Source organism: Berghia stephanieae, chromosome 1 (genome assembly GCF_034508935.2).
Source record: "Berghia stephanieae isolate SIO BIC M18660-M18661 chromosome 1, UCSD_Bste_1.3, whole genome shotgun sequence".
NCBI classification, from domain to species: Eukaryota; Metazoa; Mollusca; class Gastropoda; order Nudibranchia; family Aeolidiidae; genus Berghia; species Berghia stephanieae.
Window position 1 is genome coordinate 65420934 of NC_088360.1, and position 26500 is coordinate 65447433.

At 35.0% G+C, this 26500-nt stretch overlaps 1 protein-coding gene across 2 annotated transcripts in view; it reads left to right on the plus strand.

Annotated features, from left to right (window-relative positions):
- Positions 1-6360: 6360 nt before the first annotated feature.
- LOC144979577 (uncharacterized) overlaps positions 6361-26500 on the plus strand; it is a 103143-nt gene continuing 83003 nt past the window's right edge. Inside the window, exons 1-4 of one of the 2 annotated variants that reach the window (XM_078926325.1) lie at positions 6361-6524; positions 8626-8706; positions 10655-10834; positions 11510-11613. In XM_078926325.1, coding sequence (XP_078782451.1) covers positions 6485-6524; positions 8626-8706; positions 10655-10834; positions 11510-11613 — 405 coding nt within the window. In that variant the 5' untranslated portion in view covers positions 6361-6484. Of the gene's footprint in view, positions 6525-7876; positions 8114-8625; positions 8707-10654; positions 10835-11509; positions 11614-26500 lie in introns of those variants that run through there. The other variant, XM_078926334.1, reaches the window with a different exon arrangement.

The following is a 26500-nucleotide window of genomic DNA, read 5'->3' on the forward strand; positions in this document are numbered from 1 at the left end:
GACGCCCAAAGACTAGATGGTGGGAAAAGGTAAACGATGATATGAAGGAATTGGGCTTGGAGGGAGATGATGCTCTGAACCAAGATGCATGGAGATGTGGCATTCATTATGGCGACACTGCAAAATAAGCTGAAAGAAGAAGATTCAACGCATTCAAAGCATTATTCAACGATTACGTATTTACTAAGAAGATAGGGTTTTCCGATGAGAGGGGTGGAATAAATACTATTATTAATAGTTTAAAGTTTCAGAATATAGCCGAAAGTACTTTCTTATAGACCAGAGTACTTTCCAAAAGAGAGTAAACAATTTTCATTATCTGTTTTACGCCCTAAAAACCGCGTTATACTGCGGCTCTATGGCCCTAATAGCACTAAAGGACTACGTTAAATAAAATACACACCCGACATGTTACCAAGATGATTGTACTCTCGAAAAAAATAAGACAACTTTATGAAAACCTTTAGCGTTCAAACTTTATAGTAAGAGGGACTTCAGTGAGAACTAATCTTCGAAATGGTGGTGACGAAATAATAACAATAAGCGAGAGAGATCTAGAGAGAGATCTAGAGAGAGAGAGAGAGAGAGAGAGAGAGAGAGAGAGAGAGAGAGAGAGAGAGAACAAATCCCTTACACACAAACAAACATGTTCGTTTTGCGCCATGATTCGATAGCTGGGTCTTTCAGATCAAGCAGAAAGTACGTTGAGATATAATACCGTCCTGTCCAAAGCATACTATTTGTAACCTGTAACGTTTATATTAAGGGGACTTTAGTGAATATTAATCACCCAACTAGAAAATCAACAATCACGTTATTGCCGAAAACTCATTAATTCAATATCTCTTGTCATTTGATCGAATACACTTCTGTCCTGCTGGTCAAATAAATCCAACTCACGCCAAAAATAACTAAGTGCAATCTTTAGCGTTTATTTTATGTAGAAAGAGGGACTTCATTGCGAATAAATTACCGAACTGTTGGTTCTGAAACTATAACAATGTGAAAGAAAGGGAAAATGGAAAAAAAAAAAAAAAAAAAAAAAGAGAGAGAGAGAGAGAGAGAGAGAGAGAGAGAGAGAGAGAGAGAGAGAGAGAGAGAGAGAATTCCCCTTTCACACACACAGACACATAATATGTTTTTTGGCTCCGTGATTAGATAGCTAGGTCTGTTAGATCAAGCAGAAATTGCTTTGCGATAGTCTAGCGTCATCTCCAAAGGATAGTTATCAATTTCAATAATCTGTTACATGCTCTATGGTTCATGAACTGAATGATTTTAAACACACGCTCATTCTTTATATTTAAAGGACCGCCAGTTTGGTTGTTATATCTCAGTTAAGTCTCTCATACTACAAACTATAAACGTTAAAGGTGATACATATTCTTTTTTCGGTAATACATTCATCTGGGCCGCAGGACTGGTGTGCATTTAATTAAATATAGTGGTTTCGAACCATAAGGGCCATAGAGCCTCAGTATACCGCCGATTTCAGGTCATGAAACAGAGAATGAAAATTGATTACTATCCTTTGGACAGGACGGTGGTTTATTGGAAAGTACTTTTCACTAAATATAATGCAGTTATCCAATCAAGGCGCCAACAACATATGTGAAAGAATGATATATCTCTTCATTTGAACATCAGGACAGATGTGTATTTTATTAAAAGGCAATAGATATTGTATTAATGAGTTTTTGGTAATAAAACGATTGTTATTTTTTCTCGACCGCCAATTTGATGATAAGTATTCATTGAAGTCCTTCTAACTACAAATTACAAACGTTAAAGGTTGCAGATAGTGTCCTACGGACAGGACGCCAGTCTATCGCAAAGTACTTTCTACTTGATATAAAAGACCCGGCTATCGAATTATGGCGCCCAAAAACATCTGAATCTTTGTGCGTAGTGGGGTTTCCTTAATTATTATTATTATTATTATTATTATTATTATTATTATTATTATTATTATTATTATTATTATTATTATTATTATTATTATTATTATTATTATTATTAACAGTTTAAAAGAGTATCCTTTGGACAGGACGCTAGTCTATCACAAAGCACTTTCTGCTTGATCTAAAAGACCCAGCTATCCAATCACGGCGAAATAAAAAAACAAAACCAAAAAAAAACAACCCAAAAAAAAAAAAACAAAAAAAAAACTAACAAAAAACAACATATTATGTGTATATTTATGCATTGTGGTGATTTATCTTTTTGTACTCTCTATCTCTTCTCTCTCTCTCTCTCTCTCTCTCTCTCTCTCTCTTCTCTCTCTCTTCTTCTCTCTCTCTATTTCCCGACCTCTCTCTCTCTCTCTCTCTCTCTCTCTCTCTCTCTCTCTCTCTGTCATTTGTAATTGTTTCGAGACCGCTTACTATTATTGGACAGGACTCTCGTCTAAAACAAAGTGCTTTCGTTCGTTTTAACACATCCAATGGCGGCGCTAAAAATTACATATTAACTGAATGGTGTGTCACACATAGCCTATCATAAATAACACTCAGGATCAATAAAGTATAGATAGTTCGAAGATGACGTCATTCTTGTCTTTGTTATTGTTTTTTGCCATCCGCGTTTATGAGCAATGCTCATTGAACTGTATTATTCTGACTATATACGTTCATGGATACACACAGTTTTCTGTGTTGGTCCGTTATACTTCCGGATGGCAATGTTATGAGCTTCTTAGCCAAGCGCATACTATCTATATTTGATCTTATCTTATCTCTCTCTCCCATTGTCATTTTTTTAGATCGCCAGTTTGATGATTATTTCTCATTGTCTCTCACGACAAACTAGAAATATAAAATGATTTTTTTTCTTTTTGCGTGGGTATCATTCATTTAGTAGGTAGAATAGATGTGCACTTTTTTAACGTAGTATAATTGCTTACTATATCTGGACAAGATACAAGTCTATTGCAAAATACTTTCCGTAATATCTAACATATCCAGTTATCCAATCATGGCGCCAAAATACATTTGTGGGGGAGAGGAGGGAGATGCACAATTAAAAAAAATAGAGCATTTCTATAGCGAAATATCCACTAAACATGCTCAAATCGCTTTACAATAGGGTCCTGACCAACAGCAACACGTAACATATAGAACGAGACATGACACCTGAGTACGGTGAGAGAATGTGAATAAAAAGCCTTTTTCAAGGACTCAACTTAGCGAGTCTCGAACCCAGGACCTTCCGATCCAAAAGCCTGTGTCTTAACACTAGACCAAATAGCCACACAAACTCTCTCTCTCTCTCTCTCTTTCTCTCTCTCTCTCTCTCTCTCTCTCTCTCTCTCTCTCTCCCTTCAATATTATTGTTTTGAGTCCGTCAAATTGGTGATTAGTTTCTAATGAAGTCCATACAACTACAGATTATAAACATTAAAGGTTGCACATAACTATTTTTGCGTGAGTACGATTCGTCTGGTCAGAATGACAAGTATGTAATAATAATAAAATAACAATTATCATTTAATTTTAGCTTTAAATGCAAATTCCGAGACATCTTTCACATCGTTACACGAGATAGTTAGACAGATTGATTGATATATAGATAGATAGATGATAGGTAGAAAGATATATTATAGATGGATATATATATATATATATAATATATATATATAGATAGATAGATAGATAGATAGATAGATAGATAGATAGAGAGAGAGAGAGAGACAGAGAGAGAGAGAGAGAGAGACACACACACACAGATAGATAGATAGATAGATAGAGAGAGCGAGAGAGAGAGAGAGAGACACACAGAGAGAGATAGATAGATAGATAGATAGATAGATAGATAGAGAGAGAGAGAGAGAGAGAGAGAGAGAGAGAGAGAGAGAGAGAGAGCGAGTCGATATCGATAAATAAACCTGACATGTACATGATATAATATGATAACCGAACCCAATTAGAGTGGGTTTGATTAAACAGCCTTGTATACGATGTTTCTATTCTTTAATTAGAGCAATACATTTTTAATGAATAAGTTTTACGGCAATAAAGCGATTGTTATTGTTTTCACAGTTGTAGTGTTTTTCGGTTTTCGTATTCATTTGGACCTATCAAGCCCATGGATCAGCAGACTATCTTGAATTTTAGATCTGAAACAGTCAATTGCAATTGCTTACTATCCATTGAACAGGACGCGAGTCTATCGCAAAATACCTTCCGCTTAATCGAACAGACCTAGCTATCGAATGACGGTGACAAATACGTATGTGGTAGGAGGGTATTTTCTCACCATATTTAGAACTGAATGAAAACAAAAAAAAGGAGATTATACTCGTATTTGGTTTTATGACAGTTGTTGACATACAAGAAATTATAATGATTAAAAACGACAACGTGGAGAGGGTAGGGGAGTGTAACTGTCAACGAAAGATTAGACTGGACAACTTATTCATGCAAAGTACTAAATAAGATAAAGACAAGATTATTCATGATTAAGAGACTCCGTAAAATTGGCAAAGCAATTTTATATTTGTTTTATAAATCCTGTATTTCAAATTTGTTTTGTTCCTGTGTAGCTGCTTGGGGTTGACAATGTGAACAAATAAAAATTAATAGAATTAGCACGCTAATCGAATGTTAAACTGATGAATATAACAATTTAGAAAATTCTACTAAAATATTGATAATGTTTAGCTTAACAAAATTCCTACCCTCTGTACAATGAAATTACAATAAGCCAGAGGAGCGTCATAAAAATACACATAATAACCAGAAGACAAAGATATTTTAATTCATTTCTACCACCAGCAACACGAAACTTGAGGATGATTCTTATTACCTGCGATTTGAAAGATATTATATTCGTACAAAAATCTATTTATGTATACATATTTACAGGGTGTTATAGTTCTCAGTGAAGGCAATCTTACAACAAAATAGAAATTTTGAAGGTATTCTTTTAGATGAGTACGACCCTCCTCCCCAGTCGTGTGTATTATATTTATCAGTTACAGTGAATGAGATAATCAGTCGGATGGTGTAAAGATTTGAACTGAGATATTTCCAAGTTTAGTTAGAAAGTCAATTTTTATCAAACTTATCATACCTAATTTAATCAACCCTTTTTGTACATCTTCGGGAAATATCAAGGCTTAATTTCACTTCTAAACATTTTTTACAGTTAATCAAGTTAAAAAGTATGAAATTTGAGAGAAGTTGCTGGATATTTTTCCCATACATCTGACCATAACTTCATGAAAAATCACCCGATTTACTTCAAATAAAGATTGAAATGCTCTGGGGAGCATATTCTTTCAGAAAATGAAAAACATTTAATTAAAAATTTTCACCTTCACACTGATTCTATCATGCACTGACACCACTTACTTTTGTTTTATGCAAGACGCTAGTCTCTCGCCAAGTAATTTCAAAGTATACTTTACAGACCCATTTATCCAATCACGATGCCGAAATACATATGTGGGAGGATGTCCCCCCCCCCTCTCTCTCTCTCTCTCTCTCTCTCTCTCTCTATCTCTCTCTTTCTCTCCCTCCCTCCCTCTCTCTCTCCCTCCCTTTCTCTCTTTTTAAAATTTTAATTCATCGTTATTGTTTTGGGGACCATTAGTTCGCTGATAAGTTTTTCTTGAAGTCCCTCTAAATACTGACTATAAACGTTTAAAGGTTACACATAGCTATTCTACGTGAGTACAATTTGGTCAGCAAAACAGGTGAGTAACGATACAAAAAATAATTTAAAATTTCATAATTATTCCATCATTTAAGCTTTAAATACACCTTTCGATAAACTTTTTACCCCGTCATTTTATAGACAAATAGAGAGAGAGAGAGAGAGAGAGAGAGAGAGAGAGAGAGGGAGAGAGAGAGAGAGAGGGAGGGAGAGAGAGAGCGCGAGAGAGATGGGGAGAGAGAGAGAGAGAGAGAGAGAGAGAAAGAATGAAAGAAAGAGGGAGAATTTACTTCAGATATTAAATGACATGTGGCAGATAGCTTCTAAATTGTATTATATCGGGATGTTATAGAGTTCTAAATCTATGACAAACAAGACACACACACACACGTATACACACACACACACACAGAGAGAGAGAGAGAGAGAGAGAGAGAGAGAGAGAGAGAGAGAGAGTTTGAGAACGGGGGAGAATGAGTCATGAATAAGCTATCTGCCTTTATTCGGCATATATAAAATGTCAACTTGATATAAAGGTGTAAATGCGCAGTTTGACAAGTATGCTGATAGAATATTCATATGTTGTTTGGAATCTCGAAGCCTGTATTGCATAATCTATCAATTGGAGACCTCCAAAAACCGGTTCGCACCTGAAATTGTCATTGTTTATGAAGCTTTAAATAAACATGAAGGGTGTACGTGCTTGCTCTTCCTTGTTTATTTGTCTGGGGCTACATTGCTTATTGCTTATTATGAATGTGAAAATGAATTTGAATTGAAACTAGAGTTAATTCCAGGAATAAAATGATATGTGGCCGATAGCTTATAAATGATATTATATCGAGATCGTATAGAATTCTACATTTGTGGTAAACAAATAGGAGATTTTGGCTTGAGTTATGATGTTTTATTGGCGAAAATCATTATATCATTTCATTAAGTCAACTGTCGTACCCCGAAAAATTAAGTATTTAAAAATCTGGCCAGAAAACTCGTCCTTCAAATATCGATCCATGAAAATGACCTTTATCTTGGGTAAAACTCTCTTAACCTGGGGCTTCGTGAAGTTCGATGGATATTTGAAGGACGCGTTTTCTGGCCAGATTTAAAAAAAAACAGACTAGTTTTTCAAAGCTCAACAAGCCGACAAAAATGAAAACTTCCTATTTCTGGTCATGTTATGTTTCAACCTCACCTGGACCCGTTTTCATGAACGCGAATAGATTTAGTTATTTACTAGTCTAGTAAATGACTTGCCTAAGCGGAGCAAGAGACTAAAAATTAGGTTTCATGAACGCTTTCTAGTCTCTAACTAGCTAGTCTCTTGCCAGACATGGGCGTTGTAAGAACGGCGACTAATTCGACTAATTTGTGCTGGTAACATCACGCTCTCTAGTACATGATGGCAGCTAAGATATCAGCCTTCATACTTTCAACGCAAAAGATTTTCAAAGAGGAAATTAGCAACACATCCGGTATAGATGATATTTTGTTCCTTTTCGTATTTTAACTTACTTTTGCCATGATGAATCAAACCACGTGTAGACTGTAGACTGATATACAACAACGATGTATGGTCGACGATCAATTCTTTTTTTAGTCCAATGACAGTGTCATTGAAACTCAAACAAATTAAGCCAAAAAATAAACAAAATCAAACAAACAAATGAAAGAGAAAGTATCTTCTGAGACATCATATTATTTCAGTCAGTTACAATGCCAGCATATTAACGTTTGTCTCCACTATACTTTCTAATCATTTTTTGGACTGTTCTTTGACGCAAACCCTTCAATTTCGAGTCTCCGTTCGCAACTCGCTAGCTGACTAGATTCAATTTATTTTTAGTTTTTACTCACAAAAAGGTGTACTTTCGACGATCTTCACTTATCTTATAGTGTGATAGCAATAGGATACTTTTAGTCTCTGCCATTTGTCACCGGCTTATTTTCCTTCCGAATCAAAGCTTTCTTGATCTAAAAATAACTGCTATCTTGTCGACGCTATGGTGCACCCAAGTAAATAGTTTCAGACTAAGCTTGAAGCCCTGCCTCAGTAAATAACTAAAACTTGGTCAAACTATGTCGGAAGGTGCCGTGATTTTAGTCTGGGACTTGCTTAGTCAGCTCACATGAAATTCAATTTTTTCACGTCCTTGACTAAAGTCAGAGATAATCAGAGACTAAGTACTAGTCCGCGTTCATGGCACCGTTAGGAGGCGATGGGGCACTGATTGTTTTCAAATTTCGAAACTGAAACTGTCTAAATGGACTGCATACAAATTGGGCGTTGGTTTCAAATACTCTCCACTTCGTTATGGGATAGTAGGAGGTCTTTTTGGTTTATCGTGTCATCAAGAAGAATCTTATATTAAAACTGAAATTTATTGCAGTTTATAGATACATAACCGATAAATTCGATCGTTAAGTGCATATTATTAAGCTCTTCTGTCATTATCAGGTCAGTATATATTATAGTTCAAATGCTTGTTGTGTTTTTAATTTTGGCTTAACTTTAACCCCAAAAAAATATGAAATAAAATTATTCTCTTCATTTAGAATAATAAATTTAGTTTATCAACATAATAACAAAAAAAAAGCAACAAAAAACAACAGCAAAAAAACAAAACAAAACAAAAAACAAAAAAACAAAAAACAAAAACAACACAAATACAAAAGCAAAAACAAACAAACAAAAAACGAAAAAACAAAACAAAACAAAAATAATTTGTAAAAAACCCTCCAAAAAACCTTTAAGCAATATTTCCGAATTCTGACTACTCAATTGTCTTCATCAAATTTATTCACTGAACTGGTGCTACTTTCAACATTTCGAACAACTCTTACTTTTCCAACAGCAAATTTGCTTTTTGAAAATCGTATCATAATTGAAGTGATTACGATCAAACATTGAAATTAATATTATTTTAGGTTTAGAATTGTTTCGTTTCTCTTTATATTTCCTTTCTGCAGGCACCAGCATGACCATGTCATCACCTTCCATCAACTATGGGCTTATTATGGTCCTCGGCTTTATCATTAATGGGGTGTTGAGTGAGTCGCTTTTTTACCTTTAGATAGCCCCATGCCTTAAGATATGAATTTGACGAATACCTTTTAATTGTTAAATTTTGAATTGTTCATAATATGAATGATAATCATGATTGTGATCAAACCAGAACCTTTCCTTTTTTAAATCGGGCATTTAAGGGCTTTGGCCTAAGAAACCCCTACTATGATATGTTATAATATTAACAGTAATAATAATGATGATGATGATGATGATGATGATGATGATAATAATAATAATAATAATAATAATAATAATAATAATAATAATAATAATAATAATAATAATAATAATAATAATAATAATAATAATAGTAGTAGTAGTAATTCTTTATTGCATCACAAAAAAGCAAAATTCTGTACAGCCGTCCTGTAATTTACATAGTAAAATAAATAGATAATGGAAGCTTGTCATAATTTGAATATATATATATATATATATATATATATATATATATATATATATATATATAATATATATATATATATATATATATATATTATATAAAATAAATAATTAATAAAACTCCCTTTATTCATCCCATAGGGGAAATTAGTCTCTAGGGTCTATACCAAGGGAAGACTGGAATAACCCAGGCGTCAACCGCAGTGTACGCCGCATATTGAGCGAGGGCGAAGAGGTGACTTTCTCAAGGCCACACAGCGCAGGTGCGGGTGATCGAACTCGGTACCTTTCGGATACGAAGCAAAGACCTACCGCTGAGCCACCACGCTGCCCCTAAATTTTAAATGCCCCTAAAGATGTATTCATATAAACAAGAAGTGGTTTCACAACCAAAGTGGTGCTTTATATGTGAATACGTTGAACAATATAGCATAGTGTAGAATAGTAAATTAAGGTTTTGTTAGTTATATGTCATTCACTCATTAAACTTATAATGATAAATCATCGACTGGAATTTTATGACTCCGGTAGAATATTTGTATGAAACTTGAAAAGGAGATCTAAAGATGAATATCACGAAATGGTAATTTCACTTTGACATGCTGTAAGTTATTAAGTTACCGTGCCCCAATCTCTGTAGTCAAGAACATAAGGTGATTGTTATTCTTTGTCCATTTTATGGCTGACACTATTTGTAAACAATAATTTAGTCACACTATAAACTGTTACATCGATCCTGTGCGACTGAAGAGAGCGATAAAAAGAGATTGGGGCGACCTGGGTGAGATACGATGTGGACTAAGGAGAAACCCGATACGTCCATATCAGTTGTCTTCATTAAATAAATTGATGCTTCCATCCAATTTGGCTATTTATTGCTGTCTGTTCTCGTTTGAGAAGAGCGAGTATAGCAAGCACTCGTTTCAATCCATTTGATATCCTAGCGTTTTATCGTGTGCGTGTTACATGTTTTTGTTAGCGTACAGATCATAGCATGGGAAATAACTTTCTCAGTGTTTATCTATATGTTGATATCAAAAAGTTACACAAAGACTCATGCTACCTTTGAGACCACTTTATTCTGTTAGAATGGTGGATGGCGTCGATTCGGAGCAAAGGGTTTCTTGTTCAACGCTCATAATATTATACGCAATAAGTTTTCATTCTCTATTGTCTATTGACTATGTGGTCTTGTGGTATGACACTCGCCTTCGAAGGTCCTGTGTTCGACTCCCGAGTGGTGCATAGTTGAGTCCTTGGAAAAGGTTCTTTACTCACAATGTCTCAGGTGTAAAATGAATACCTGACCGTTAACAGCGTGGTCTTACTCCGAATTTTTTTTTGGGTATTTCGCCCAACACTCGTCATTTCTCGTTCTAAATGTTAAGTATTGCTCTTGGCTAGGGAGCCCTTGTAAGGCGCTTTGATCATGTTTATTGAATATTGAATATATATTTAAAAAGCTCAAGCTTTTTCCTGGCACTTCTCAAGTCTTTTCATTTCTTGTTATCATTTTCGTTTGATAAGGTTCACACTTTACAGCCTGTCCCGTTGGATGGCTTACCTACCAAAAAGAAATACCGAATACATGCCTTTACGTGAGTGACAGCACCACTGATTCCTTGAATAAGGCTCACCAGAAGTGTGTGGAAAAGGATGCAAGTCTGATTGTCATCCAATCTGATGAAAAGATGACATATTTTAAAGGTAGGAATTTTTTTTAAAAAATGGACCTAGTGCATCACGAGATTGCAATTTATGGGATATTGAGCTTAATGTTTCATTTCAATAAATGGTAGATGCATATTTTTGTCAAATTCCTTGTATATTGTGCATTATTTGGTAGTAAGAAGTATCATATCAGAGTCAGGGTGATAACAATATTATTTTAGCGCGTTTTTAACGATTCGAAACGAACCAATCTAACTCTGTGAGTGTCATAGTGAGATTACATCTTTTATTGGCTTCCAAGCTCTACGGGGCTGGGTGGCTCAGCGGTACGGTCTTTGCTTCGTACCCTGAAGGTACTGAGTTCGATCACCTGCCGCTGCGCTGTGTGGTCTTGAGCAAGTCACCTCGCCCTAGCTTAATTTCCGGCGCTGTACTGCGGCTGGGTTATTCCAGTCTTCCCTTGGAATAGACCCTAGAGAAAAAATTCCCCTATGGGATGAATAAAGGGAATTTTTTATTTTTTTTTTATTGATTAGGTGGAAATAGTAATTATAATTTTCTACTCCATTATTTAAAGTTTTAACGTTTGATACATGTTTTTGCCAATTTTGTTTGTTTCTAAGTAGATGTTATTTTAAGTAAATCCATACAATAAAACTCACAACATAAATATTAACAGTTAGACATTTTTCTCTCCTGAAATCACAACAGAAATTGTCCAGAAATACTTGAGTACCAACACAAACATATGGATTGGTCAGCAGAGGTCATACAGTGGTCAGGTTACTTGGTTGACCAAGGATGGAAAAATACCGGTAAGACACTTTGGATTCAATCATAAGTTGGAATTGTAGACATTATGATGAACGGAAACATATATGAGAATATATAATGGTTCATGTATGAATCTTTAGGTATATGTTTATTCTGTGCTGGTTGAGTAATAATTTATATTTAATACATGACAGCGTTGATTTGAAGAAGATGTGTAGCGTGGACAGTTCTTCACTCTGTACCAAACACAGCCCAGCAAATATGAGAACAGCTGTGCTTCTCAAATATATTTTACGTACAAGATGTTGCACTATCATTTTGGATATAGATAGAAATTTGACCGAATTTCTTTTTTAATGGGCACCATATATCATCACACAACTTTATGGTGATGTGACATTACGACATACGTCGCTTTTTAATTTGTCACCGAATAGTTTTGGCCTTCTCTGTGTTGTATTAAATTTGTCACCGAACCGGCCAGCATGGAATATTGTATAACACAGTTTCGGTCTTCGCTGTGTTAAACTTTATTGGGACACAAATGCATAGTAACAGATCTGCCTCTTCTGTTCTATGACTTTTATTGGTCTCTTTTAGATTGGACTGTCATAACATAGACCTGCCATTGGTCTCTTTTAGATCGGACTGTCATAACATAGACCGACCTGCCCTCTCTATGCAATGATTTTGGTCACCCGTTGACGAACTTACACAGTACATTAATTTTCACTTTGTCTTGCTATTTTCCGGTCCCGAACGTTTTTCACACAATCAACCCTGCATTTTGCGAAGAATAGCAAGTAACGATTTGCGGTGTGCACTGGTTTATAATAACCATGGTGAGTAGTATTCACAGGACGACCCGAGGCGTTGTCAACACAAGATAGCCTAACAACAGGTTTGAAAAATAACAACTCATAGTCGCCTTAAGCTAGTTTCCCATTGAGACTTAAGCTCATTCTACAGCAAAGTGACACTCTCTCTTCCCCCCCCCCCCGGTCCTACTCCCCTCGCTCTCCCCCCCCCTCTCTCTCTCTCTCTCTCTCTCTCTCTCTCTCTCCCTCTCTTTCAAGTATTTCTTTGTTGTTATCAATCACCCTTTCAGCCCTAATCTATTTGTTCTTTCTTTCTTTGAGTACCTTCTATCACATGCTCATCGCGAAGTCCCAGGCTTTAGATTTTTGCCAAGACGAGGGTCTTTAAATGGATCCATATTCGAATACCATTTTTCTGGTCAATTTTTTAAAATACTTGACTCACCAGAGTACGACGGTTAACTGGTTAAAGTGCAAGAATTTAAATTTATCATTTCGGCTTTAAGGTCATATATATATATATATATATATATATATATATATATATATATATATATATTATATATTATATATATATATATATGAATGTTGGTGGGTACTCGTAGGTACGAAAGTGCTCGATAATGATGGTTAGAGCTAATATAGAATACAAATTGTCACTCACATTCTTTGTGGCCGAGACGATTCGTTTCTGTGTCTCTTTACACGTCCTCAGTCGGCGTAATCCTTAATAATGACTACGCCGACTGAGGACGTGTAAAGAGACACAGAAACGAATTGTCTCGGCCACAAAGAATGTGAGTGACAATTTGTATTATATATATATATATATATATATATATATATATATATATATATATATATATATATATTATATATATATATATATATTCCTTATCAGCAAGGCCACATCAAGAAAATCGATCAAGTTCAAAGAGCAGCTTCGAGGTTTGTCACCAACAATTACTTGCGCGAACCAGAATACGTTGCCGGGGTCCTGAAATTGTTGAAGTGGAAAACACTGGAGGGTAGGCTGAAAGAAAAACGCCTCCAACGTCTCCACAGAACAGTACATTCCAACAAAACAGCAGTAACTCTACCACAATATTTTATAAAGCAACCCAGTACATTTACAATAAATTATCATCGCAGTAAGTTCACAATTCCAACACACAGAACCAACACATATAAAAGCAGTTTCTTCCCAAGAACCATCAAGGAATAGAATACTCTCCCACCAGAAATCCTAATATTACCAACAACAACGAATTTGATCAACTATTAAACATTTATCTTTCAAGTCAATAACACAATTATGGAGAAAGTCACCGCATAATTGTATAAAATCTGCAGTGATGAGTAATTCGCCTTTTGCAGATGAATTATATATATATATATATATATATATATATATATATATATATATATATATATATATATATATATATGAATGGATATGGCCGCGCTGTCTCTATGGACGTTTGCGTGAACCACGTGTGTGTTACTTCGAGTCTGTCAGTCTGTTTCTAGTATCCAGCTAGTAATTTGTTTCCATAAATCTCTGTCAAGTGCAAGTGTTTATCGCTTTTGAAGGTCATCATGTGTGTTAATGTGCTGAGGCAATTGGGTGTTTCCTTGTGTTGCTGAAATCAGTTCTTTGGTTGTGTTTCTAAATATATTTAATATTTTTTGAGATCTTGATTCAATATTGTTGGAACTGAAGTTGGTGTAGGCCCTCTGTATTCGGCTCCTTTTTTGAAGTAATCATCAATCGAGGTTTGTGCTAGAATATTTTCATCTCGTCGGAGCATGTGTCCAAACAGTGTCCATCTTTGCTGCTTTATTCGCGTACTGACCTGGTTGTACTCTAATTCTGTCATATATAACTGATTTTGTCTGGCCAATGTACCCCAATAACTCGTCTTAATTGTTTGCGATGAAGGGAGTCCAGGGTGCCACTTACCACGTGCTATTATATATTACATCATTCAATAAAATTAATAAAATCACTCACAGAAAACTGAAAGGAAATACTGTCATCAATGAGGCATTATGAGGACAGGGAATTACGGTGTCTGGTCTCTACTGAACTGTGTTACGAGTTGTTTTATATAGGGTTCAAGGATACCGCTTTGTCCTAAGACAGCAGAGACATGCGGCCCGTAACATAATATAGAAGGACCCACAGATAGAAGTCTCCGGGCTCACATCTTAAGATTATGATGAGCCGAGTTGGAGAGAAGCAGGGAAAGACATAGAGTGAGACAAAGTGAGTCGACTAGACCAGACAAATTCCGTAAAGGTACACCAAGGAATATCTAAGAAGTTGATAAGACGAACGTGCTATTGAATTAAACATAAGTAATAATACAAATATGTTAAAACAATAAAACATGTATTACCACACCTGGACGACACACTTACCAACACTTGAACACATAGATATATTTTCAAACTACATCGAACAACCGGTCATCTCCATTTTTATACACAACCCCTCGCTCTAACGATTAAAACAGGGTCTGAACTGAAAATCCAATCAACCAAAGTCCGTGGGTTAAGCACATGACCAAAGGTCGGAGAAAACTCTAAACTACATTAGCCACGTCGAAGTAGGAGGTAATATTTCAATTATCACTCTTGGACTATACTAGTCCCCCCCCCCCCCTAAACGGAAACATATTTTTATATTTTCAAGATTAAATTGAGTAATTATAATGATATGAATACATGGATATCTATCACCGATGTACAGAGTCTTAAACAACGATTCTCATGAAAACTGGCGATTTGTATTCAGACAAACTTTCATTCATATCAATAGAATGATATTGATCATCATGACATATTATTTTAGGTAATATATAAATCTAGCTTATATAGCAAACTAGAGTGTGATGTGATAAAATAAATTTCATGACCATATAAATAGGTCAATCAATAATTTGAAGTGAAATAATATTAGATAATTATTTCAATTCATATTTTCATACAATAAATATTTAAGACTTAAAAGCATTGAAATTAATTCTCGACATTGCTTTACTGAGGTGCGGTGTAATATGGGTGACAGATCGAGATACAGCACCCGCTATGATGTTGTCGCGTCCCGTTATATGTTCTATCTGGAGGGGGTAATCCTGTAATTTCAGGGACCACGTGAACAATCGGTGGTTCGTGTGTTTGAGTCGAGTTAGATATAAAGATTATGATCTGTCCAAAAATGGCCCGCTTTCCAGATTTAAAAAAGATGTCATAGAAAGAGCATGTCTCCACTAAGGCCAGACACTTTTTTTTTAAATCGGAGAGTAATTAAGCTGGGCCTTAGAGAACTTCCATGAGAAGTAAGTCACAGACATGGATATCCCCTCGTTTTCTTGTAAAAGAACAGTACCCAATAGCAAAATCAGACACATCTAGAGCTAAAGAGAAGGATTTATTATAATCAGGACTACAAAGAACTGGCGAGGAATTCAGCATGGCTTCGAAATCTTCCGACCAGGCGAATCAATTCCTCGCTTGAGCAAATCAGTAAGCGGCTTCCCAAATCAGAATAATGCGCACAAAACCTCATATAAAACCCAACCATCCTAAGAATCTCATCAATTCTTTCTTATTAAATTTTCTTACATAATTCACAATTCCTTGAATCTTAATGTCCATGGGAGCCACCACACCAATGTCCATCTCAAATCCGAGGTAAGACAATGTTCCATTTCCAAGGCACAGTTTTTCAATGTTTAAAGTTAAAGAAGTATCTGAAAGTTTTTTTTTCAAAACCTTCCGGTGCATTCTTCAAACCGAAAGGAAGGACGGTGAACTCATGAGAGCATCTGGCGTAACCGATGCTGAAATCCTTAGCTCTCTCAGATAATGGCATATGATAACAGCCATGTAAAAGCCCAACGACTTTGGCAGACGAGACGATGTCGATCAGATAATCGATTCTGGGAATAGGAAAAGAGTCAGGAACGGTCATAGCGTTGATCTTCCTATTGTCCACAACCAGTCTGTGAGAACCATTTGGTTTCGACACCAGTATACAAGGTGATGAGTATGGTGACGATCTTGGTGTAATTATTCCTTGCTTTCAACACTTTTTCCACTTCTTCACGAATTGTTTTTAATTTTGGAGCTGAAATTTGATATGGCGCACTTTTGATGTACTTCTGTTCCGTAAGGAATTATTTCTCCGGGCCTGGAAGTGTGCCCTCTCATAGTGTCCGGAAAGTCGAGGAGTCTGGACTATTTCGTGTTGTTGTTGCGGGTAAAGGTGGTCCAGATTGATGCTTCCACGAAATTTAATTTGTGTTCGAGTTCTTGTAGCTCTAATCTTAATGCAGTGTTGATTGTTGTAGTGGTGGAGGCTCCTGTGAATGTAAAGAACAAACAGGTGGGTACTATTTCTTCATCAAATTGATAAGGACTAGTTTAGTTTTCCTAGCACTAATCTTAATAATTTATTTTCTTCTTAAAAGGGAAAGCTCTCATTGCTTTGGTTATGGAGGTAAACTAAAACTCCTTCACCTACATTAAATTTCCTTAATTGAGCTTTAATGCCAAATCTATTCTTCATACTATGTTGGGTATTCTTTAAATTCTCTTTAGCAAAAGACTGTACTAGTTTCAAATGTGCATGTAAACTATCAAAATAAGTATCTGGGTCAACTGTATGATTAAGATCTACAAAGGCATTTTAATTATCTCAGAATGACCTTGGCTGGATGACCATAAGTTATTTCAAAGGGTTATAATCTAAAAATTCTTGAGCTAGAATGTATGGTTGCAAATAATAAATGAGTAATACTAGTGTCCTAATGTATTATGTTCAGAGCAATATTTTTTCATCATGGATTTGAAAGCTTGATAAAACGCTCTAAGCATCCTTGGGATTTCGGATGGTAGACTGTAGAATAAACATGCTTAATTCCTAGATTTTTACAAAAAATCTCAAAAATCTCAGATTTAAAATTTATTTAACCTTTGTTAGTTTGAAGTATGGTAGGGAAACCTATGCAAGAAAGAATATGATTTAACTAGTTCTCTGACAATTGTCTAAGCTTAAAAAATTTTCATGGGAAAGCTTCAAGAAACCAACTAGTAGTACACATAATAGTAAGTAAATATTGATATCCAGTCCTACATCTGGGCAAAACATCAACACAATCTACAAGCACATCGTGAAAATTATGATATTGTACATGAATGAGCTGTAGATGGGCTTCAGGAATAATGTTATTGGGTTTACCCATCACTTGGAATTCATGACAAATTTAACATATTTGTCTATATTGTTGCACATCTTCGATAGTTAAATGATTTTTTAGTTTTCGCAATCATCTTGCTTCTGCCGAGATGACCCGACAAGGGCATATCATGTGCAATTAGACAGGTTCAGCAAACCCATGGTCTTAAGACTTAATACTTAAGACCTATCTATATATATATCACATGATCGCTTTCCTATCAAAAACTGGAAAACACCATGTGACGTGTGCAAAACATCCAACCTGTAGATAGTATGCGCTTGGCTAAGAAGCTCATAACATTGCCATCCGGAAGTATAACGAACCATCACACAAAACTGTGTGTAACCATGAACGTTTATAGTCTGGTTAATACAGTTTAGTGAGAAGTACTCATAAACGCGGATGGCAAAAAACAATAACAAAGACCTGAGTGACGTCATCTTCGTTCTATCTATAGCAGAAGAAAGCAGACGGTGACCATGAAATTTAGGTTACGCATTCAAAACAATAATCTGGCAGCATGTGGTAAAACACGTGCTCGTGCCTTTGACCGCTCCCCTCAGTAGCAAATTATTTTTTTTTTAAATATCCATTGAAATGTGGTTATTAGGTGGCAAATAAACACATACTCATAAATACTCGACCGTGCAGCAAATAATGTCTAGATATTGAAATTTTATTAAACGAATGGTGACATTTATAAAAAATAACTGTCTATTTTTAGACACGGTAAAGTTAATTATTCAAAAATTAATGCGCTTTCAATTCAATTCAATTCAATTCAAATATTTATTTATAGTCGGCATTTAAATAATGTTTCATAGATAATGTAGTCAGGCGAATAGAAGCCTTTGACCGACATAGGTTTTAACACATAGTGCATAAAAATACATAGTAAAACATTTTCCCTTAAAAACATTCTCTCATCAAGATTCCAATCATGACACACAAAGAAAAATAACATAATATTATATATATATATATATATATATATATATATATATATATTATATATATATATATATATATATATATATACATATATATATAATATATATATATAATATATATATATATATATATATATTATATATAATATATATATATATAGATAGATAGATAGATAGATAGATAGATAGATAGATGTACGGTTAGATTAATTACAAATATTACATTTGCATGGCTGGCCATTCAATGAGAGGATATGATTTTTGAAAACATTAAAATTTGAGATTTTCCTGATGTGCTCGGGAAGTTCATTCCAAAGCACAACAGCAGAATATATGAAAGGCCCTTTGCCATAAGACGTTGTTCTGACCCTTGGAATATCAAGGATATTCTTGTGATAACAAAATAAGAACTATTTGTAACCTGACTTTCAGAATAATTTAGAAATATATGTTGAATTTAACTACATTAAAATTTTATTTATACATGTTTGTTTTAACTGAAATTAAATTTTTAATTTAAACTACAAAGACGGGAGATCTATTTTGGGCGCTTCGTTGTCCGGCATCTAACGTTCCTAATCAGCAGCAATGGACCGGAGACCAAATAATACAAAGGTACGGTTTCAATATCAATGTTTGTTACTAATCGGCATCGATTGTTTTAGGAGAAAAGTAAAGATTTAATTCATTGTTAGCACGTTCATTGTTAACTAGTAGACAGCTTCACTCACGGATTCTCACTTACAAAGTTGACGTTTCCTTCGCTCATGTCTGCTTCATGCTAAAGCTGTGACTGATTCTGATACTCTTTGATGGAACACACTTTTCATAATAATAGGTGGATAATATTTTTAAATGTCGTTTTATGAGTAACAGCTACAGTCTAGAACGTGTGTATCAATCCTAATTTAACCCCCCTCCCCTATTATTTAACTTTAAAAAAAAAGAAAGACAGAATAAAGAAAAACATACGCTTGTTTAGAAAGTCAATTTCCCTTTTCAATAGGTATTTAATCTGCTCGACTTCTCTTGCATTTTTCTGTAATTGACAGTTGTATGTGATAATTGATTTTTTTTATTTGGGGAGTTTTGTCATTACTGGTAAACTATCATTCTATCATATAAAAAGTGAATTATGGATTACGCTAACCAACGAAATTGGTGAGAGTGAGTCTAAGACTCTAAGACAAAGTGAAAACTGAAAATGGTATGAACCTTACAGCCCAGAGTTGAAGGATGAGAGATATCCACACGTGGTGACTGGTAATTGAAACTTTTTAACTAAGAGTAAGTGTTTAGAAATGGCATCATGAAGCAAGCTTTAAATATGCACTCATGGTTCTTGATCAAAGAAAAATGTTTAGAAAGCAATGACAGGTCAAAGGCAATATCCCTTTTCAATAAATAAATAATCTGCTTGACTTCTCTTGTATTTCTCTTGTATGATATGTGATAATTGGTTTATTTAATGAGTGGAGTTTTATCGATAACATGATAAATACCTGAAATATATAACAATATAATCCATTTATTTTATGATTTAGGATATCAATATCAGTATCAGATAATTATAACCATAACTTTTAGAAACTAGATTCCAACTTATAGAGATGCATACCATAAAACTGAAACATAATAATAATATTATTTCCCTGACTCAGAACTAACCATAATAGTGATAGATTCAATTGACTTTTATTCATTATTTGTGATGGATTACGGATTATACTAACTACAGAAATGGTGAGTCTTGACAAAATTAAATCGGAAACTTTCGTAATACATGAACCTTGTAACACACACTTATGCACACACACAAACACCCCCCTTCAATGCACACAACACCCCCTACCCCCCCCCCCCACACACACACACACGTACACACCTCCTACCTAACCCCCCCCCCCCCCCACCCTACACACATACATTCTCAATACGAATTGAACTACAGACTACAGTGAGGTTGAAGCCTACACTGCTAACCCCCCCCCCCCCCCCTCTCTCTCTCTCTCTCTCTCTCTCTCTCTCTCTCTCTCTCTCTCTCTCTCTCTCTCTCTCTCTCTCTCTCCCTCTCTCTCAGTCACATTCACGAAATGACACAATCATGAATTAGGCAATGACCGATCAGAATGCATTGAGACGTTGGCTGGGAATCGCGTTACTATAGTAAACAAGCGCTGATCGACCGTTCATGAAAACAAGTTGCTGCTCGCTCGTTTAACTCAAAATTATTCAAAACGATCTCTCTAAAATGATATAAATGTGACTTCTTAAGGTTTTCTTCACGGTCAAAACCACACAACATTCTATTAATGATTACGTCCGAGGCAAAAAGGAATATTGACAGGTCGACCGAGAGTTGAACTCGTGAGACGACAAACATCAATGCGAAGTGTTGCTAGAGTCAAGCTATTGTTTGTCTTGTCCTGTTCTATATAGAGAAAGGGATAAATAGTATAGCCTCGTGTGTTGAGTGGTTGGGTGTCATAGTCATGTTTTTAAATTGTTTCTGTTGTTTATGTGTGTAGTGATGACTATCTCACACTCAATTTCAATGCCGAAAGAGGAATTCCCGCACACAAGAAAGGGGAATTGGGGTGGTATTTGGCATACATATTGTATAGTATCTAGTTCTAAATAGATAACTGATTAGAATTATATTATGATATATAAACACAATGCCAAATACAATTCCGAAGTTTCCTTATTTCAAATGAAGTAAAGCTCCAAAACCTAATGGTAGTGATTATAGTACTGGTGTTAGTGAGGTGATGTGGTGTTGGTGGTGGTTGTAGTTGTAGTAGTAATAGTGATGATAATGTGGTGGTGGTGATGATTGTAGTTGTAGTAGTAGTGGTAGTGATGATGATGTGGTGGTGGTTGTAGTTGTAGTAGTAGTGGTAATGGTAATGATATGGTGGTGGTGGTGGTTGTAGTAGTAGTGGTCGTGATGATGATGTGGTGGTGGTGTTTGTAGTAGTAGTGGTAATGATGCGGCTATGTGGTCTAGTAGTATGACACTCGCTTTCGGATCGGAAGGTCCTGGGTTCGAGCCTCGCGCTCGGCGCATTGTTGAGTCCTTGGAAAAGGCTCTTTACTCACATTCTCTCACCGTACTCAGGTGTAAAATGAGTACCTGGTCGTTAACAGAGTTGTCTTTGTCCGAAAAATTGTAATATCGCCTAACAGGCGTCATGTCCCGTCCTACATGTTAAATGTTGACCAGGGACCCCTTGTAAACCGCTTTGAGCACATTTAGTAGATATTGCACTATATAAAGCTCAATTTAAAAAAAAAATATTTCAAAGATGATGATATGGTGGTGGTGGTTGCAGTAGTAGCAGTGGTAGTGATGATAATGTGGTGGTGGTTGTAGTTGTAGTAGTAGTGATAGTGATCATGATGTGGTGGTGGTTGTAGTAGTAGTGGTAGTGATGATGATGTGGTTGTGGTGGTTGTAGTAGTAGTTGTAATGGTGATGATATGGTGGTAGTGGTGGTTGCAGTTGTAGTGGTAGTGATGACGATGTGGTTGTGGTGGTTGTTGTAGTAGTGGTAATGGTAATGATATGGTGGTAGTGGTGATTGTAGTAGTTGTGGTAATGGTAATGATATGGTGGTGGTTGTAGTAGTAGTGGTCGTGATGACGATGTGGTTGTGGTGGTTGTAGTAGTAGTGGTAGTGATGATTATGTGCTGGTGGTGGTGCAGTAGTGGTAGTGATAATGATGTGGTGCTGGTGGTTGTGGTAGTAGTGGTAGTGATGCTATTGTGGTGGTGGTTGTAGTAGTTGAGGTAGTGATGATGGGGGGGGGGGTGGTTGTAGTAGTAGTGGTGGTGGTGGTTGTGGTAGTAGTGGTAATGATGATATATGGTGGTGGTGGTTGCAGTAGTAGTGGTAGTGATGACGATGTGGTTGTGGTGATTGTAGTAGTAGTGGTAGTGATGATGATGTGCTGGTGGTGGTGTAGTAGTAGTGGTAGTGATAATGATGTGGGGCTGGTGGTTGTAGTAGTAGTGTTAGTGATGATATTGTGGTGGTGGTTGTAGTAGTAGATGATGTGGCGGTTGGAAAACACATTACAGGTTATTATAATGCATGATTACACACATTCTCTAACTTCATTTTTTGACAGCTTCATTGTGCCATAAATATACGCAACAGTTCTGAAACATTTTATTGTGGATTTTGATATTGTTTGTTGTTTTTCTTGTGTCGTTATGTTGACATAGAGACCGAATGAATGGTAATGACTACATTCTCAGCCAACAATAAAATGGCGCTGAATGCTTTCATTGGTGGACACTTTTTAGGCTTCGTACGTATTCTCATTCGTTTAATTCTATGGTAAATAGGGAGTACAATTGAAATATGATCAAGTGGGGCAATTAAGAGTTTCACAATTTAAACTTTAAAGTTAGATTGAAATATATATATATATATATATATATATATATATATATATATATATATATATATATATATATATATATAGGCTGCGGTTATTCAGAGTCGACTCTGAATAACTGTCTACGGTTATTCAGAGTCGACTCTGAATAACTGTCTACGGTTATTCGGAGTCGGGGAGTCCACTCTGAATAACTGTAGACAGTTGACTCTGAATAACTGGCTACAGTTATTCAGAGTCTGGGAGTGGACTCTGAATAACTAGACAGTTATGAGTGATGAATTTCCAGTTACCAACCACACGGTTTTTCTGTTATTTTCTTCTCTCCCACCTCTGTTTAACCCTACGGGAAAAAATCGTTTTACTTTTGGTATTTTCTTGTCTCTTCTGTCATGGCAGTTTTTTGCATCGGTGATTTGCATTGCGGCCGCAAAATTTGCAATTTTTTGCAAATTGTCGAGATTTTGCACCCAAAAAAAAAAAAAAAAAGAAATATTTAAAAAAATATAGTGGGGACCGGTGATGATAATCTTCCGCGGATTTCTGGGATTTTAGGATTTGTTCATAAATGTTCCGTTGTTTTTTGTCATGTCAAATATTTTCTGCTCAGTGGTAGTTCAGGGGGGAAAAAACAATTATATGCCTTCTATCATTTTTTGACATCTCTGCTCAGTTGCATGAATTTTGGTGACACTCCTATATTTATGACGTTAGTCTAGACACGCTGGCGCCAAATGTCAAAGGCAGCACAAGACACATGGTGGCCATGAATGAGAAGATGATCGAAAGGGAAGGGGATGGTGCAAATGAGTGTAAATATGTGTGTGTACTTTTTTAGCTGTAACATGATAATACATTCATTTGACGATTTTAGAAGGTTTATAAGCGTGTCTTTTTTTTTCTTCCTTTTTAAGTTTTGTTTTGTTTTTGTTTGATTGTTCTGAATTTGTTTATAGAATTCATTACAACTTGTGTCTAATTATTAAACAATTAAAAAAAATCAATTCATTAATTCTCTCTCCTCTCTCTCTCTCTCTCTCTCTCTCTCTCTCTCCTCTCTCTCTCTCTCTCTCCTCTCCCTCAGCCACCCTTCTATCTTCATATTATCTTTATAGATATCATTTGGTAATAGAGAGATAATAAGTTAGGCTGATCGATTTAAGAAATGATTGTTTATAAGCTAATTTAAATTTGCTTTGTTGATGGAATATGATTTTCAATTGATTAATAAAAAGATTCTTATTTATAAGCGACTGAAGTTGAAAAATCGCAAAGTTTTAAGAATTTGGCATTAAAATTGCCAAAGTCACAAAATAACCGTAGTAAACTGGTATCAAATTGATACAAACTCATCTCGTAAGAACTCAACTCGATAATTCGATAGGCTACTCGGCTCTAAATATCTGTACACATTGATGGTTATCCAGGGTCGACTCTGAATAACCATCTACAGTTATCCAGAGTCGACTCTGAATAACTGCCCACAGTTATCCAGAGTCGACTCTGAATAACCACTTCGTATATATATATATATATATATATATATATATATATATATATATATATATATATATATATATATAATATATTTCAATCTAACTTTAAAGTTTAAATTGTGAAACTCTTAATTGCCCCACTTGATCATATTTTAATTGTACTCCCTATTTACAGGATTACCTTTTTTGTTTTCAGTTCTTCATTTAAATGGAATAGCAATTTATCCATTCATTCTTTCATTTAAATTGAATAGCATTTTAATCATCCATTCCTTCATTTATTCATTTATATAATCATTAATTCACCTGTTCATTTACCTATTTATAAATTATTCATTCAGTGTTAATTAATTAATTAATTAATTAATTAATTCATTCATTCATTCATTCATTCATTCATCCGTTCATTCGTTTATTCACTCATTTATCCAATCATTCATACATTTATTCCTCCATTCATTCGTTCATTCATACATTATACATTCATTCATTCATCTCTTCACTCAGTTATTCATTCATTCATTCATTCCTTGTCCGCTTTGTTATTATATCACTCATTTCATTTTGTTGTTTGCCTCATTCATGAATTGTTTTCAATATTTTTACATTCCATAACGATTCATTCACCTATCATCCAATCACTCAGTGTTGTGAACACATTTTGTAACTATTGTAAAACTTACCGATATTTTATTGTTTTGTATTTCAGACATCACTGTTAAACACTCTTCAATGCCTATTTAAAATTATTGTTGGACAACCATTGAACAAGAGAGAGGTCCCGGCCAGGAATTGAGTTGGTAAATATATCCTTTATTATTCTCTTTTACATGAGTTGGGCATCACATAGTAACTATAGACATCGTGATTTGTTTTGCATAGTGATTTGTTTTAAATACATTTTTGATATATTGCTGTTACAGAGAACCACTTATATATTGTGTTCTGAAAAGTGAGTCTTTAACAAAAGGAGTCTACTAGCCGTCGTGTTATATTTAGTGATAGATTACTTGGGATTATTTTGCCATCCTATTATTGTTATCACACTCTAGTATATTAGCGTCATTGCAAATAATTGTACACAAACTAACGACGAGTCACACACATTGGTGACAAACTTTTCGTAGTACACGCGATTGACACATTGTTATCAACACAAGTCATAATAACTCCGAGTTGTCTTGACACATTTCTTTATAAGATATAACGATAAAAGGCATCAAATTCAACATAATAAGTTGAAATAAGAGAGAGAGAGAGAGAGAGAGAGAGAGAGAGAGAGAGAGAGAGATGGAGATTTCTAAAAATAGAACAGTTCATTCCAGTAAGTGTAAATAAATAAAACAGTCAGTAACAGTATCCTGTCAATTTATATATATATATATATATATATATATATATATATATATATATATATATATATATATATATGTATATAAAATATCGTAACAAATTTATTGTAACATGGAACCATATAAAAGATACTTAAGTCTCGCAAAGGACTTGGAAATACCCCAGGAAAGAATATTTTCATGATGCGAAGAGAAAGTAAAAAAAGAAAAAGAACATGACAAAAGAATGCTTAAAGAAGAAAATGAAGAAAGAATACGTAGAGAAGAAAAAGAACATGAAGAAAGAATACGTAGAGAAGAAAAAGAACATGAAGAAAGAATACGAAGAGAAGAAAAAGAACATAAAGAAAGAATACGTAGAGAAGAAAAAGAACATAAAAAAGGAAGAATACGTAGAGAAGAAAAAGAACATGAAGAAAGAATACGTAGAGAAGAACATGAAGAAAGAAAACGTAGAGAAGAAAAAGAACATGAAGAAAGACTACATAGAGAAGAAAGAGAACTAAAATACAGATAGCTTTAGCAGAAGAAGAAACCAAAAGGACCCAACTGATGCTGGAAATTGAAAAAACAAAAACAGGTCATGAGAGAAAACATAATAATGGTGACGAATTCCTCACGAAACTACCGCGCATGCCTACCTACGATGAACGCTC